General features: G+C 38.7%; 1 protein-coding gene across 1 annotated transcript in view; it reads left to right on the forward strand.

Moving 5' to 3' along the window:
* Positions 1 to 6,721: 6,721 nt before the first annotated feature.
* Positions 6,722 to 16,179, forward strand: part of PPEF1 (protein phosphatase with EF-hand domain 1) — a 36,265-nt gene continuing 26,807 nt past the window's right edge. The window contains exons 1-5 of the mRNA XM_063127684.1: positions 6,722 to 6,773; positions 9,973 to 10,100; positions 11,437 to 11,497; positions 13,951 to 14,129; positions 15,323 to 15,437. Coding sequence (XP_062983754.1) covers positions 6,722 to 6,773; positions 9,973 to 10,100; positions 11,437 to 11,497; positions 13,951 to 14,129; positions 15,323 to 15,437 — 535 coding nt within the window. The remainder of the gene's footprint in view (positions 6,774 to 9,972; positions 10,101 to 11,436; positions 11,498 to 13,950; positions 14,130 to 15,322; positions 15,438 to 16,179) is intronic.

Here is a 16,179-nt window from a genome sequence, read left to right on the forward strand (position 1 = left end):
GCTCCTTTTACCAGGATTTGCGCCAAACATTTATAAAGCCTATCTTGCAACGAACCCCGGGTAGATCAGATGAATACTACTTAAAACATCTTCTATTGGATCAGAATCCACAGGTTACTTTAGAAGTGGCCAGTTTTTGTGCAGCTGCCATTAGTCAATGGAAAATGATGTTGAAGAGTTTTATTGCTGAATAATAATATTTTAGATTCAGGCAGAGACTGCTGTGTTTTTATGTATGTATTTTATTGTACACATTTTTCAGCATTTTTAATACTATTACTGATTATGTTTTCTGCTATACTGGTCCATGACCACAATAAATAAACTGAACTGAACTGGTGTTATTGTCCTGCCTAATAAAATAAAAACAACTTATATCATACCATGGCTCACTTTTTACACCATTGTGTTTCCAACTGTTGGCAAACTAAATGTGCCTTTGAAGCTCACAAGTAAACATACAGTTGATGACCAGAGTATACCCTATTGTCTGTTATTTATCCCTGGCTCCTGGTACTCAAAGTTAAACTGCTTCTGAAAATATTAATAAGTTACACACTAAGTTACAATCTAAGCCACTGTTTGTACTTCTTGCATTTCATTCCCTCTGACTTCACTTCTACCGTCCACCACCGTTCTGCCGCAGGTGAGGATAACACTTCATGCATTTGCTGAAGTGGATTATAATCTATGCAAGTTTATGCCATAAACTTTGTTGTTTTTGCTGTACATATTTAACACAACTACCTCTCAGCAAACTGCACCTTCTTTATTTCTGTTTTTCTCTTTTACTGATTTTAGTGTCTCTTCCCATACTTAAGCTTCACCTTTCATTTTAGCTGATTATAATGGCAGTTTTGGCTGTTCTCCTGCCAGTTTGTGCTTCATCATTACAACAATGGCTGTTGCTGAGGGAAAAGAGACCATACGGCTCCTGATATGAAGCAGATAACTTCTGTTATCTACTTCTCTGCCTGAGATTCAGGGACTATGGTAGTAACAGAGGTCCAATACATCACCATGACTGGCTGCCTGCTCGGCTGTTCGTATCTGTAGTACAGAGCTCTTGTTTCAGCCTGAATGAAGGAAAGGAGCTGTTTGTTGAATCCGTTCACTGCTAAAGGGGGGGGGGGGGCTGGGAAATCTAACCATAAATAAATGTACGAAGGGCACAAAATATGACCCATTGTGGAGACAGCTGGAATGTCTATTGATTTCTTGTATTCTGTACACTGTCCAGGAAGAAGGCTTGTTTACAGCATTTACTATAAAACCTCTTTGCTGATGCAATGGAAGAAAGCAGGTAATGTGTGTGTGTATGTGTGTGTTTGGGGGGGGGGTAGCTATATTTTAGTCATTGTTTAAAATTGAATGATAGTTCAAAGGAGTAGTAGATGATATAACTAAAGCAGTGATTCCAAACAGGGTTTTTTTGGGAATTAATTCCAATTAATTTAAATGGAATTTATATTTAAGAAAATGTATTTGTGATATGCAGTTTAAGCCAAATGGAATCCTGCATTTATTTATTGTTTTTTTTATAGGATCATAGAATTAAGAGTCAGATATTAACTAGCCTTCGTTTATTAGGGTCCCATAGATTCTATTGTATTTTGGGATAGAACTAGATTATGTATTCAGCTGCCAACATACTTTCCCTACATGCTCAGGCCCATAGACAGAGTGAACAGATGACTCCAGCCTTGTACATTTCATAATTGTGCAAGAGAAGAAATTATGGCAGATTTAGTTTCTCATGGCACAACTCTGAGTTTGTGAAAGACGTTACACCTGCCCAAATTTCCTCTTCTGTACAACTATAAAAAAGATACATGACCCCTCTTCTCTGCTGAATTGGTTTACCTTTCTAATGGAGTTTGGTCTTGCAATAGAAATCTACCATTTCCCTTTTAGGAATCAGAAATCACAACACTTCTGATTCTTATTCCACAGTCTCCAGCATTTGAGAAATGGCATTAAATGTTTTATTGGATCCATTCACATATTTCCTAAAAGTTTCACCACTGTGATTTTTTTTTCTTTTTAGGTTTTCTACATGGAAAACATGTTATAATCTCTTAGCAAATTAAGTTACAATCCTATACCCATTTACTTGGGAGTAAGCCCTACTGAACTCAATAGGACTTTCTTCTGAGTAGGTATTTATAAGACTGAGTTTTCAATTACTTTTCACCATCCTCTAGAAACCACCAGCATCTTTTTTCTTTTTCTCAGCTTCAGGGAGAAAAAGCAATAGTTCCTAAATAGGAGTAGTAATTGAATGTCACACTTCCAGATTTTCATTTTATTTGCTTTTACCTTAATTTCCCTTTGTTACCTTTCTACTACCAGAACCCCCTTTGCACCAAAAGTAGTTTTGTATTTCTAAAATGATACATGTTCTGATTCAACTTGCCTGGGAATGAGACCTCTTCTCCTTGAAAGTATTCTCATAGCCGCAGATGTGCTGAACCTGGTAAAGATTACCCAGTGGTAAAGAACTGAAATGGAACTTTTGCACATTTCTGTTACCATTTTCTTGAACATAACTCAAAGGCAGAATATGAACAGTAACATTGAAAATGGATCCAAGCAAGGCATCTACTTCTTCTAAACAGTGGGCGTTGTTATAAGTCCCACAGGCATGACGATGCTACACCCAATCACACCTCAGCTCAGTTCTTCCTATGCGCTTCATCCCAGCCAAACCTCTATACTTAGAGGCAGCATCCATTTGAACACCAGATTCATAGACAAATACAGAAAGGCCATGGCTGTGAGCTCTCAGAGGCATCTGGTTGGTTTCTCTTGGAAAGGGAGTTATTGAACTATACAGACACCACCTTGCTGAATCAGACTAATTATTACTGGGTTCTACAATAGCAAGATTAAATTACTATTCTTCCGCCTTGCATGTACAGACAGTGGAACCCTATGCATTTCTACGCAGAAGTAAGTCCTACTGAATTTAATGGGGCTTCCTCCCAGGTAAGTGGATCTAGGATTGCAGCCTCAAACTGTGTTATTGCTTTACAGGTTAGTTTCTCTCCCAGATTGCCCCTCTCCAAAAATCAATTTCCTTCCAAAACATTGTTTTCCCCCCAGATACCCCCAAATAATTTCCTCTTCCAAAAGGGATTCCCCCAGATTATCTCTCAAAAGAAAAAGAGGAAAAACAAAACATTTTTTTAATAGTACATCACTGTTAATCATGGCAGCTCTGCCTCTCCTTTGATTTTAACTTTTGAAGCCTGATTCTATGCATCCCCCCCTCTGGCCTGCTTCCACCTTAAAGAGGCAAAAAAATTATGCTAGGCAGCTGACGAATCCGCAACCACCCACCAGTGCTACACATCCTTACAACATATAGGTGGCCATGTGGTACTCACTTATCAATGAAGGGGCTAGAACATGTCAAGTTCTTTTTATGTACCTACAGTAGCATTGTCTGGCAATCACAGAGACTTAAATGCGTTTATTTATTTATGCCTACTGCTGTTCTTTTTCTTTCCTTTTCCCCCCTTAAGATATGAGTCAGTGGATTTGTTTTTGTCTTTAAGTTAATATTTTGGAACTGAGGCTAGAGTATTGCACAGCTAAAGGTTCTAAGGCAATGATTACAAATCCCAATAATACATTTCACAACTCTATTGTCATGTATTAACAGGAATGAATACACATGTACATGACAACAGAATGCTGGTCAAAATCTGTTTCGCAAATTGCTTTTATCAACCCCATATCTGTAGATGTTGAGTCCTTGGGAGAAAATCTTTTCTGGTCCACTTTAAATTAGTTGTTGCCGGGTTGCATCTCTCAGACATTAATAGTGTTGCTTTAAGACTGATAACTAGGTTGGATGAAAGCGAGTATACAGCTGATATAAATCAGAGTAATTTGAGAGTCAAATTCCTTTTGCTATTGGGCATAGTGAAAGAGTTATAGAAATATTTCAGTCAGCTGGAATTTATAAAAACCCCTTTTTGGACTTGTGGTAAGCTTCTCATGTTTAGCAAATGATATTTTGTGGATTACTGAAATGTGGAGTGAGAGCTTAAATATTTTTCTCAATAGTTGGTTATAATAAGGATTTGCTTTTACTACTAGAAGAGTGGAGGTGCAGTCCAACAACAACTAATGAACCAGAAAAGATTTTCTCCTAAGGACTCAAGCTCTACAGATATGGACTTCATAAAAGCAATTTGCTGAAACAGATTTTGATTGGCATTTGGAACTGAGCCATGATTTTAAAGGTGGCTTTGTTTAATTCTTGTGTATTGTTCAACAGTGCACATTGGTTCTTTTGTTGTTTGGGTTGTGTCTTGTATTTCCATGTACAGAAATATTAGATTAGGCTCCAATCCTACACACAATTACCTGGAAATATGTCCCATTGAACTCAGTGGGGCTTACTTTTGAGTAGACATGCATCAGATTACACTGTTAATTTCTTAGGTTTCTTTAAAGTAGAAAGTACTAAGTTCAATATGAAATTAATTGTTATTATCTTGGAGATTATTGGAATTAAAATAATTTCCCACATATAAACAGGTACTTCAGATCAACAGACATTGCATAATATCCCAAATAGCTGACACTCAAAAGAAGTAGGTAAGAGACCTTGCTGTTCCTTTTAAGATGTTAATTTTGAAGCATTAGAGTTCACTACAATTACATTTCAAAGCCTTGGTTGCCAAGCAACCTTAGCATTTCTTGAAAGTAGGTACATTCAGGGTTGGAGGGATGAATTCTAAAATAATACATGCTGGCATCTCTTATTTACTTCATAAGATTCTTAACTACAAAAGTCAATGTCCGATGAAGTGTTAGGCATGCTTAAGCTTGAGGTTCCCAACACAGTGCTCAAGGACACCACTGTACCCGCAGAACCAGGCTGAGATGTTCACCAAGCTACTTTGCCCACCAAGTGATTTCTCCATTAGCTTGTACAGGGAGGAAAAGGTGCTCTGCCAAAAAATAGCAGAAGGATGGTGGGCGAAGTCCACCGCTACCAAGGACCCATGGGACAACAGGGTCCTTTGTGGGATGTGGGGATCTCCTTCTCTGCAGCTAATTTGTAGCAGTCGGCTTTTCCTCTCCCTATTCAAATTAATGGAACAATTAAGTCATTGATTTAAATGACCAAAAATAGTCCTAAATTTATGTTGGATTGTGGCCAGCGTCTTTAAGAATTTTCAAGGCAAAAGTCTCCCATATTTATCTTCATCATTCCTAATACGTTTTAATAACTATTCCAAGTGTCCCTTCCCAAATGTATAGAGACATAATCCCATAATTGGGATACCAGAACAGAAAATGTCCTGTTACTGGTAGCCGCTCACCTCATCTCCAACATGGAGGCACCCTGATCAAGACCTCAGCCTGCAATCTCAGTACATAAGCAAGTTAGTATGGGGGAAAGTGTTTCCTTGAGATACCCTGGCCTGAGGCCATTTAGACCTTGTGGTTAGGACTATTAAAGATGGAAAGTCCCCAGGGCTTGGTGTATAAATGGCTGAGCATCCTAAAATGTCTATGACAATAATTATCCTTTTAGTTAGAATTTCTAATGCTTGTTTGGTCAATCATCTTATATGAGATAATAGCATATAGCCAAATTGGCATTGATACAATAACCAGAACAATATTTATTTAATTTATTTATTAAATAAATGTATTTATTAAGTGTTGATTATATTGATTTTAATTCTAGAAAAAACATTGAAAAGTGTGGGTATGTGTATATACAAATAGGTGGGTTAATAAATGGACCTTTCAGCACTAGTACTTAATCTTATAAATCAATCAAACCTACCAAAATAAAAATCTGTATTAATGCTAACTGATAGAGAAAAAGCTTTTAATACAGTAGAATTGAGTTACATAATGGAAATATTGAAGAAATGTAATATTAGAACTAGTTTGTGTTTTTTAATAGATCTGATTGATTATGGTAGGGCTAAAGACAAGATATATACCAAAGGAATATTATCGCAAAGTGTTACACTACAAAGGGGAATCCATCAGGGTTTCCTCTATTGTACTGTAATTACACTTAGAGAAAGCAGTGGGATCACTGGAATAAAGATTTTTTAAAAAATAACATCTTAATCCAAAACGTGGGTTTGTCCAAAATATAGCTGTTAGGTTACTAAAGGAGCTTACCTAAATGGTCTCTTCCAAGCACAATGTAGAATGTTTGTGTTTACCTTATCAAATGTTATGGGGATTGAGACCTGAGTAACTGAAGGACTTTGCCTCCTTACTGTTGATATACTGAGGTCATCTCCAGAGGCCATTCGTCTGGTGCCAATGCATGGATAACCCAGTTAATTAATTCTGCTGCACAGCACCTTACTGGCTAAAGCAGGCTTGTTTATAAATTATTCTGCACTTGTTGACTGTGCATGGGTTTACCTGCTTGTGTGAAAGCATCTACACATGTTGATTTTGAAAATTACCACATGTATCTGTTCCTTGGAAAACTGGTGATTACTTTCCATTCCATCTATCCAAGTGGCAATGATAGTGTGCAGTTTTCTAATAGAGTATTTATTTTTGTCGCATTTTATTCTATCTTTTTAGGGCTAACGGAAGTAGGTGTTCCCTCTGGAATTGGTTTATCATAGTATATTGAGATAAATATAAAGTGGATATGGTTGCAATGCTACTGGCTGAAAGAAAATAATCACCTATTAAAAATCCAGTCTCCTCTGAAGTCATGGGATGTGGCACCTCTGTTATGAAGAACCGGGTAAACAGATCAGAAAGAGGTAAAACCTGGCTGTTCAGTGGTTATTCTGTAGTGTCATAGTTAAACAATCATACTGTAGTGTTCCTTAATTTAGAAGATCCTGATTTCAAGTTAGTTCATCCTGGGTAGTTCAGGTAAGCTATAGTAGGAAGAAGAATCAAGAGTACTTTAGCTGAAGGCATGTGTTAGCCATAAGACTCTTTATTGCTTTACTGCAATAGTCTAACACATTTGCTCCCCTGGAAGTTGGGTTTCTATAGATTACAGGGAAAGCATACTTACTTACCTGGGCTTTGTTTCCTGCTTCTCTTGTGAATCGCAGTGGGGCTGCATTATATGGCCAGAGAGGGGTAACCACGTGGTCTATAAACTTCCACTCCTCTCACTGCTCATAGACCTGAATGGGGACTCTAGTGGTGATTTGTAGTAAAACTTCCCCTGCACACGATACAAAGTTGTGAGATATTTCAGAGAGTTGGGATATCACAGGTTGTTTTTTTTAAAATGGAATGATGGGGGAACGTGCAGGAGGTTGCTGATGTCCTCAAAAGGACTTGCAAAATTCCATGAGTGGCCAGTCATGAGCATACTTTATTTCGCTCGTGTTAAGAAGCTCGTTGTCTGTGGTTCACTGTTTCAGTTGCAATCCTAGACACACTTACTGGGAAATAAGTCCCATTGAATCCAGTAGGACTTCTGAACATAGGAACATATGTTGGAGAGTTTCTATGCATAGGGAGACAGTATATATTAATTTCTCCCTGGTGCTGTTTCCAAATGTTTGCATAGATGTTTTTTTTTCTTGATATACAGGTTAGGAAAGATAGGGAATCAACTAGAAAGGAAAGGCCTGATAAAACTCTGAGCAACCTTAATGGTTAATGGTAAAATTTACAGGCTTAGAATGGGCTCTGATGTGATTTACTTAAACTTAAGAGCTTTGACGTTTAAGAGACCAACTCCAATGTAAAGCCTGGAATCTTGCGGTTAAGAAGGGGAATGTCTGGAGTTGGTGAAAAGGTGGGGTACAAGTCTAATGAATAAATAAATGAATCACCTCCACTTCTCATTCTAGACAACCACCATCATTTGTTATTTTCCATTTCCCATCCCCAGACAGATGCGTCCTATGCCATAGCAATGATGGTAAAACTCATCAGGAGAGATATGGTTGTAACATATGTAGAAAGCATAAGCAGGTCTTTGTAAAAAGAACCCTGAGCGATGCATAAGATTGCAGGGTCAGTACTGATAAATTCACTCTCTGGCCATATAGGGTGGAAGAGAGCAGAGATGAGTCGAGAAAATGTATTTATTTATTTATTTATTTATTACATTTATATACCGCCCCATAGCCGAAGCTCTAGATATACTAGTGACTGGAGCCCAGGGAGAGGTAAATTGGCTAGAGCAGGGGATGTTGAACTCAAATAGGTTAGAGCAGGGATGAGCAACATGTGGCCCTCCAGGTGTTGTTGGACTACAATTCCTATCATTCCTCACCATTGGCTATGCTGACTTGGACTGATGGGAATTGCAGTCCAGAAACATTTAGAGGTCCACAAGTTGTTCACCCCTAGAGCAGATCTACACCAAGCAGGATATAACACTTTCAAAACAGTATATATAATGTGTCCTGGGCCTAAACAGTTGTCAAAATCATGATAAACCGTTATAAAGTAGTAGTGCAGATCCTGCCTTAGTTAGAGGGCTTCATTCCCCATCCATCAGATATCTGGGTCCGTATCCATAGATTTTAATGAGATGTGTCAATTCATCATCAGATATTTATATTAATTCTGTTACAATTCAACAATGCCTCCTCACTAATACATTTTCCTGTATCTCTTCTGAAATGTCAATTCGCTTCTTCTGGCATAATAGATTCTGGAAATATTTATTCCCCTTGGTAACAGCCTTGGTTGACATCACTGACCCAGGCTCTTGAGCTTCAATGAATTGTCTAAATGATAAAGCAGCACTTTTACTTGAGTGGGAATTGGAATAATGAAATCAGGTGCTATGATAAGAATGATGTTCCAAGGGGAACATACCTCTCTGCCAGGACTACCATCTTAAAGCAGGTTACTACTTGTTTAATGATTTAAGGTCTGTGTACCACTCAACATCCAGATTTAGGCATGTGCAGCTGTGCTGGTGGAAGTGGAATTCCATGCTTCCTCCTCACCATGGCAGCCCCTCCAGCCCCCTGGGAATGCTGCATAGAGGGTCACGGTCCCCTGCTGAATGGGGTGAACTGTGGTGCTCTGAGAAGGGTAGATTCCCCCAAATCAGGCAGAGACATCTTCTGTGAGCAGAGCCTTTCCATCAATGAAAGGCAGATCCTGTTTCCAACCCATTGTTTTGGTACAATAATAGTTTCTACGGTTTCTCTAGAGAAGGGGTTGGCAACCTTTTGGGCCGTGGGTCCATTTGGCAATTTGAGAAACTCTCCTGAGCATCATCACCAAATGGCTGCCATGGGAGTCGTGGCAAAGGACAAGTAGCCCTCCCTAAAGACAGAGTACAAGGCAGAGGTGGGGCCTGAGCCCCAGCACAACTCCTTTAAATCCTTTAAATTTTCAGCATCATCAGAAACCTTTTTTCACGGTGATCCCAGCTGCTGGTAAGAAAATTAGTTAAAACAAAAAGAAGGAAAAAGTGGGATGCATAGGGCGCCTTGGAGGATGACAAGAAAGGAGATTGTTGGTGCATAGGTGCCCACGGCTACCCTGTTGCCTATCCCTGCTCTAGAGTTGAGACTGAGCGCCAAATCCTATGGATGTTTAGACAGAAAAAAGTCCTAAACTCCCAGCATTTCCTAGCCAGCCATGCTAGCTGGAGAATGCTGGGAAATGTAGGGCTTTTTTGTGTATGTAAATATGTATAGAAGTACACCCTTACTCTATCTTGAGATCCACAAGAGAATCAAATCATCTCTGTGGGCCGTATTTTGTCCTTTAAAATAATTAGACAAAAGACCCTGTGGGCGCACACATGTGCAGCTACATACACCCTGCAATCAAGTTCTTTGTAACGTTAAATGCAGCAGTGCTAGCAGAATTAATGGAATGAGGCTTCTGTATTTTACAAGAAAGCAGTATGTGACATATTAAAGTGTACAAATATATTGTAAATCTTTGTCCACCATTAAAAGATCTGCAAAACTAGTTGTGCATGTGTAACCATCTCTTTCTGGCCATTTCATGTTGTCACAGCCATTAAAGCAGCTATCCTCATCCAAAGATGGTATCGATCTTACATGGCCCGGCTGGAGATGAGGCGGCGATATGCACTAAGTATTTTTCAGTCCATTGAATATGCTGAAGAACAAGCACAGCTGCAGGTTTGTACTCTGTGGAATTTCTTTGACACAAATAGCTAGTGAGGTAGAACATGCTGAGTACTCAGATTATGTTCTTCATGGATAATAGAGCTTGTACATTTTTATTCATTTTCATGTCTGTGTTTGACATATAACTGTCAATATTAAAAAATCTATTTTTTTGAAGTTTGGTTAGTATCAGATGCATCTACAAAGGTGCAAAAAACCTTTTAGTTTATATTAAGCTTTTGGGAGTGGACTTTTTTTTAAAAAAAAAAAAAGTCTGCTTTTAACAGTCAAATATGAAATAGATTATCTAAAATGTTGTAACATTTAACAATTGAGAATAACAAACCAAAGAGGGCAGCAGTTGAACAGTAAAAATTGTACATATGTGGACATAGATGCGCTCAGTATTTAGTCAGTAACTATTAATCGAGATTGGAGAAATCATTTAATTAAGAATATATATCACACTTCCCATTTTAAAAATGCTGAAGTGGTTCACAGCATATTACAGAATAATACACCATTAAAAGCAAAAGAACATTTAGATAGGCTAGCACCTGTTTAAAAGTAAACAAGTGCACTTTTAAGATGATGGTGCTATGATTTCAGTGAATTTAAAATATGAAACAGAACATTTTCAGAATATTTCTTTTTTAAAATCAGGGTTGGCAGACAGGTGTTTTTGTTTTTTATTATAACAGGTCCGGTCAGCAGAGCTCCACTAACCTGTCCTGATCCAGAAATGAGCGTTTCTGATCATTTACAGGGTTGCTTTAGGAAGCACTATATTCCTGTTGTGCAAAGGGAGTTCCCTCTGACGCAACAGAAAAGGCAGAATTGCAGCAGCAGTATAAGATGCTGCCCATATCAAGAATGTAAAAGAATATAAGAAGCGATTGGTGTAGATAAGGTAATGGGATGCAGCTTAAATACTTTTAATGCACTAAAGTTGCCTTACAAGATCACAGCAAGGATGAAATAATTAGTTGCAAGAGTATAATCAAATTAAAGAGGCCTTAAATTATCAGCTTCAATGTGTGCAATACGTTCTGCATGCAGAGCGAGTATCTATGTATGCAGGAGTTTTTCACCATTCTGTTTTATGAGCAAGGAAATGCTTCCTGCTTTCAATGGACCACCTTCTTGCATGTGCATAACCCCCACCCCCTTTCCTATAAATGGGAACTCCCAGCAGGGATTGGGCTTTAGAGTTTGCCCATTGTAGGTGCTATATAAATAAATAAATAATAATAATAATCCAAAGTGCCTTGCAAATGGGGAGGGGGGGGCAGACAAGGGAATAGAAGCATTTCAGTTGGTAAACTAATGGATGTGTTTTCTTGCTCAGCTGTCCAACTTCTTTACATTCATGCTGGACCATTTTACTCAGGCTAATGAGAGTGATCCAGGTGAGGATAAGATCGTATGTTCGGTAAATAGCTTTAATATGTTTCCCAAGCAATTTCACGTGTATCTTGCTGTAAATGCCTGTACAGTCGGGGCCATATGTGTGCAGGAGCTGTGTGTGCAAATAGATGCTCATTCTTGTTTACCAGGACTGCAAATATAAGAACTGAAGCTGTGTAGATGTAGTCTCAGTCAAATCATTGACCCTGTTCAGATGCCACACTAAGCCACAGTGGTTAAGGATTTTGGCCTAAACATTATGGCTTAGTGTGTCATGTGAACCATTCTTAACCACAGTAGCAACATAACCATGGTTTCAACATGCTCACTAACCCTTTGCTGCAAAAGGGTTAGTGGCCTAACCACGGTTTAGCATGTTGTCTGAACAGGCCCAATAAGATTGCAATCCTATACACACTTACCTTGGAGGGAGACCCATTTAATTTTCTTCTGAATAAACATGCTGGGCCACCTTGAGGCCCAGCATTGGGCAAAAGGCGGGATAAAAATAAATATAATTAATAAATAAATTAAATAAATATGAACAAGCTTGCACTGCAAGAAACACAATCCCTTTTTCTGGCAATCTGTAGTTATGTGGAATAAAAGCATGAGGAAAGGATGCGCTGCAGCCCCATCCACCTTTCTTGTGTGTTTCTGTCACCCTAGTTTCATGGCGGCCGAGTTTCTTGAAGAAGAGTGTCTCCTATATCTCCTATTCTTCTAATTAAGAATAGGGCTAGTAACAGTTCCTTCTTCAACATTTATTTATTTAATTAATTTATATGCCACCCCATAGCTGAAGCTCTCTGGGCGGTTTACAAAAGTTAAAAACAGTGGACATTAAAAGTATACAAAATTTTAAACCATCAAAAATATAAAACAGTATCCATTTTAAAATAACAACAGGTCAGGGGTCTATTAAAAAAACAAACTTAGCATATGTTGTTAAACATATAAACAATAATGGGTAAGCCCAGTCTGCTTCCCTCTTTTGAAGAAATTATCCAACTTCATTGGGTGCTTGTCAGGCTGTGAAGAAGCTCTTGTGCTGCCATGAGCGGGGGTGGGTGGCAGCAGCTTGAGGAGCCTCCCCCCCCCCGATGGAGCCAGACACAAGTGGGTCCATCCACCCCTGAAAGCAAAAGGGCCAGAGCCAAAGACGAAAGAAGGGGACCAAAATATCAACATACTTTTTTTATGTATATCATACAGCTCTTACTGCCAGTAACTAAGGCCTAATCTACACCAAGCAGGATATTGCACTATGAGAACGGTATGAAAGCATTATATAAAAGGCAGGAGTCATACTACTGCTTTATAGCAGTATTGAAGTGCCTTGACAACTGTTGGGGCCCATTGACTAATACCATATGCCGCTTTTGTAGTGCAATATCCTGCTTGGTGTGGCTCCTGCCATTTATATACCTCTTTCATACTGCTTTCATAGTGCAATATCCTGTTTGGTGTAGATTAGGCCTAAGTCTTAGCAGAGGCATTTCAATCTTTTAGATTGGGGGAAAATACCTTTCATCACTAATGCTGTTAGGAATGTTCATTGTGCTTATTTTGCATATATTTAAGCTTTAATTTAAACTGTACTGGAGTCAACTTTTCTCTACACTGTGTGTGTGTGTGTGTGTGTGTGTGTGTGTGTGTGTGTTAGTTATTCTCTTCCCCTCCTTATTGCTTTACTATGATTTTATTAGAATGTAAGCCTATGCGGCAGGGTCTTGCTATTTACTGTTTTACTCTGTACAGCACCATGTACATTGATGGTGCTATATAAATAAATAATAATAATAATAATTCACAAGTGCCCTGGATCTGTTCCCCAGAGAACTGATAACTACTTGAGCCAGTAGCCGGTTTTTTTCTTAGCTTAATTTTCATAGGGGCTAATTGCACCTGTGGAGGGAAGGGCTAGCACACACACACCCCCCACATGCTGCAACACCCCTCAACACAGAGTGCATAAGGATTAGTAAAATTCTGAAACGTCATTTTAGTTCAAATGTTGCTATTTTTAGGTAGAGGTGTGCGTGCGCAAGTTGCTCATGAAAAAACCTACCAGCCACCCTCTTCTTTGCATTTATTAATTGTAATTGAAGAGGTACTACTGGGAATGATCTGGGGTGGAATGCACATTTTGTCTTCTGTTTAATTTACATACATTTTAATAATTTCTAGATTTGCATATAGAGATATAAATTAGTGTGTGCAAATTCTATACAGGTTTGTGTCCTGTTGGCCAGGGCCCTGAATTTTTTAAGAGCATAGCAACACCCCTGGTGGGAGTGGGCTGCAGGGGAGGTGGGATTCAGTGAATACCATCCCCAACCGCTTTCTGGCTAGAAATGCCCTAAGTACAACTCTGCTCATGGAGTGATACTGCTGATGTGAAGAAAGGTTGGATTCAAACTATTTATAAGCTGTTTTACTGCTTCCTTTACAGACATCAGCTCTCACTTTTCCTCCAACGCTAGCGATTACGGTCCAGCAGGTTTGGACCGTACAATGATAGAATATGAAAGGACTATAGACGTACCGGCCTCCTACTACGGACCTCGTCTCTGTTTCCCCCTCACTGTTGCTGACACTAATGTGCTCCTTCAGGCTTTCAAGCATCGACAGGCAAGTTCAGACCACTGGTTAAGCAGTATTATCTTTTATTTTTACAGTCCTCTACAAAGTTCCAGTTTATAACAACAGGGTCTAGAAAAGTAAAGAACTCATATGTTATAAATATATTCATCCAATAAATGAATGATGTTGTATTTACTTATTTTTTTAAAAAAAAATTGATGGAATTTACCACCATATTTTGAAGAAAATGAGAAAGTACTCATAGCTTTAATAAATTGTCTGCATGAGTTCTATACATAAACCAGTCAACTTCCATCTCACAATAATTCGTACACATTTAAACCTTAAGCCATTACAACTAACTTGATATTAATAAATCACTTCACAAAACAAACCATCACTAACATAAAGACATTACTATCCTTTAAACTTTTAAAACAGTTCAGCCTATTACAAATATTAAAACATTTTCACTTGTCACCTTAAGGCAATAAAACATTGGGACTGCAGTCTCATACCCACATACCAAAGTGCCTCATTGAACTCAATGGGACTTACTTCTGAGTATACTAGCATAGGATTGCACTGTTAGACTTTAAAATCCTAACAGTGCAGTCTTATGCATGTCTACTCAGAATTAAGCCCCATTGAGTTCAATGAGACTTACTCCCAGGTAAGTGTATATAAAATTGCAGTATTCTCCAGTCTGGTGACCTCCAGACAATTGAGTCAAAAGCTTCTGTGAATTTCCTATTAATGTAATAAATTCTGTATACATATTTAAATCATTCTAAATCTATTTCCATATTTTACCTGATGATCTTTCTTCACATACTTTATGTATTTATTACATTTATATCCCACTCTTTTCCCCCCTGCAAAGAGCCAATCACCACATCCCTATGAGGTAGAATAGAGTCAGTGACGTGGGCCAAAGTCACCCAGTGAGCTTTCATGGCTGAGTGGGGACTAGAACCCAGATATCCTGTGTCCTAGTCCAACACTCTAACCACTACTCCACACTTGCTCTCCATTTTGCAATATAATATGGTTTACAGGGTAAGCAGACAAGAACAGTCTATGTGCACCATTTTTTTAGCTTTAGTGATGGTGTTCTGCTCGGGATTGCCTGTAACCCTGGGATTGTGAACCGCCCAGAGAGCTCCGGCTATTGGGCGGTATAGAAATATAATAAATAAATAAATAAATAAAATATTGTTTCTGTGCATGACTCTACGCAGCACCTTCATGCTCGATATGTGCTTCAGCTGTTGCATGAGACCAGAAAGGTCCTTCAGCAGATGCCAAACATCACTCATCTGTCAACCTCTTATGCCAAGGAAATAACAATTTGTGGTAAGTTATCTGCACCTTTTATAAGAGAGGCTTGGCATCAGGGTGATATCTATGGTACATCTTAAATTCGTAAGTTTGCATAACATTTCTGGCTGTCACTGCCATTGCAATGTTAGCCCCCTCCTCACAGTACAAATTCTTCCCATCTTCCCTATATTATGGAAAAAAAGACTGATGACTCACCCTCTGGCATATATTTGAAGTAAGCCAAACACTTCCTCCCACTTTTTTTCCTGTCAGATGTTGCTGGGTGAGTCATTGACTAAACCAAGCAAACTTTTAAGAAAAGAGCTGCTTTTCCATCTGTAAAATGCTGTTATGTGTGGTAAATAATTTCTTTCACCTCTAGCCTTCCCTCAAGTACTTCAACAAATGGTTCCTGAACATGATAATGGCGGAAATAATGCCTGTTCAGTAATGCTTCTTCCAGAGCTATTATATCTGTGTTGAGAATAAACAAAGCAATGGGAAGTTGGTGCAGTTTTCCAGTTTATTTCCTCAATGTGGAGATGTTATGAGATGTTTGTCCTCAGGGTTCTATGTGGATGGATGAGAGGTGAAGGGGGTGGGGGGGTAATGGAAGACACACACCCCAAATATTAAAGCGCCGAATCTCTCCTCCCTCATAAGCAAGTTTTGAAAGCACATTGACTTGAGATCTATTGATGTCAAATAGCATTGCTTTGTGGCCATGAACCAAAGATTACTCATCCCTGTTCCATATATCATTACCTGACTAAGC

Source organism: Elgaria multicarinata, chromosome 5 (genome assembly GCF_023053635.1).
Source record: "Elgaria multicarinata webbii isolate HBS135686 ecotype San Diego chromosome 5, rElgMul1.1.pri, whole genome shotgun sequence".
Classification (NCBI taxonomy): Eukaryota; Metazoa; Chordata; class Lepidosauria; order Squamata; family Anguidae; genus Elgaria; species Elgaria multicarinata.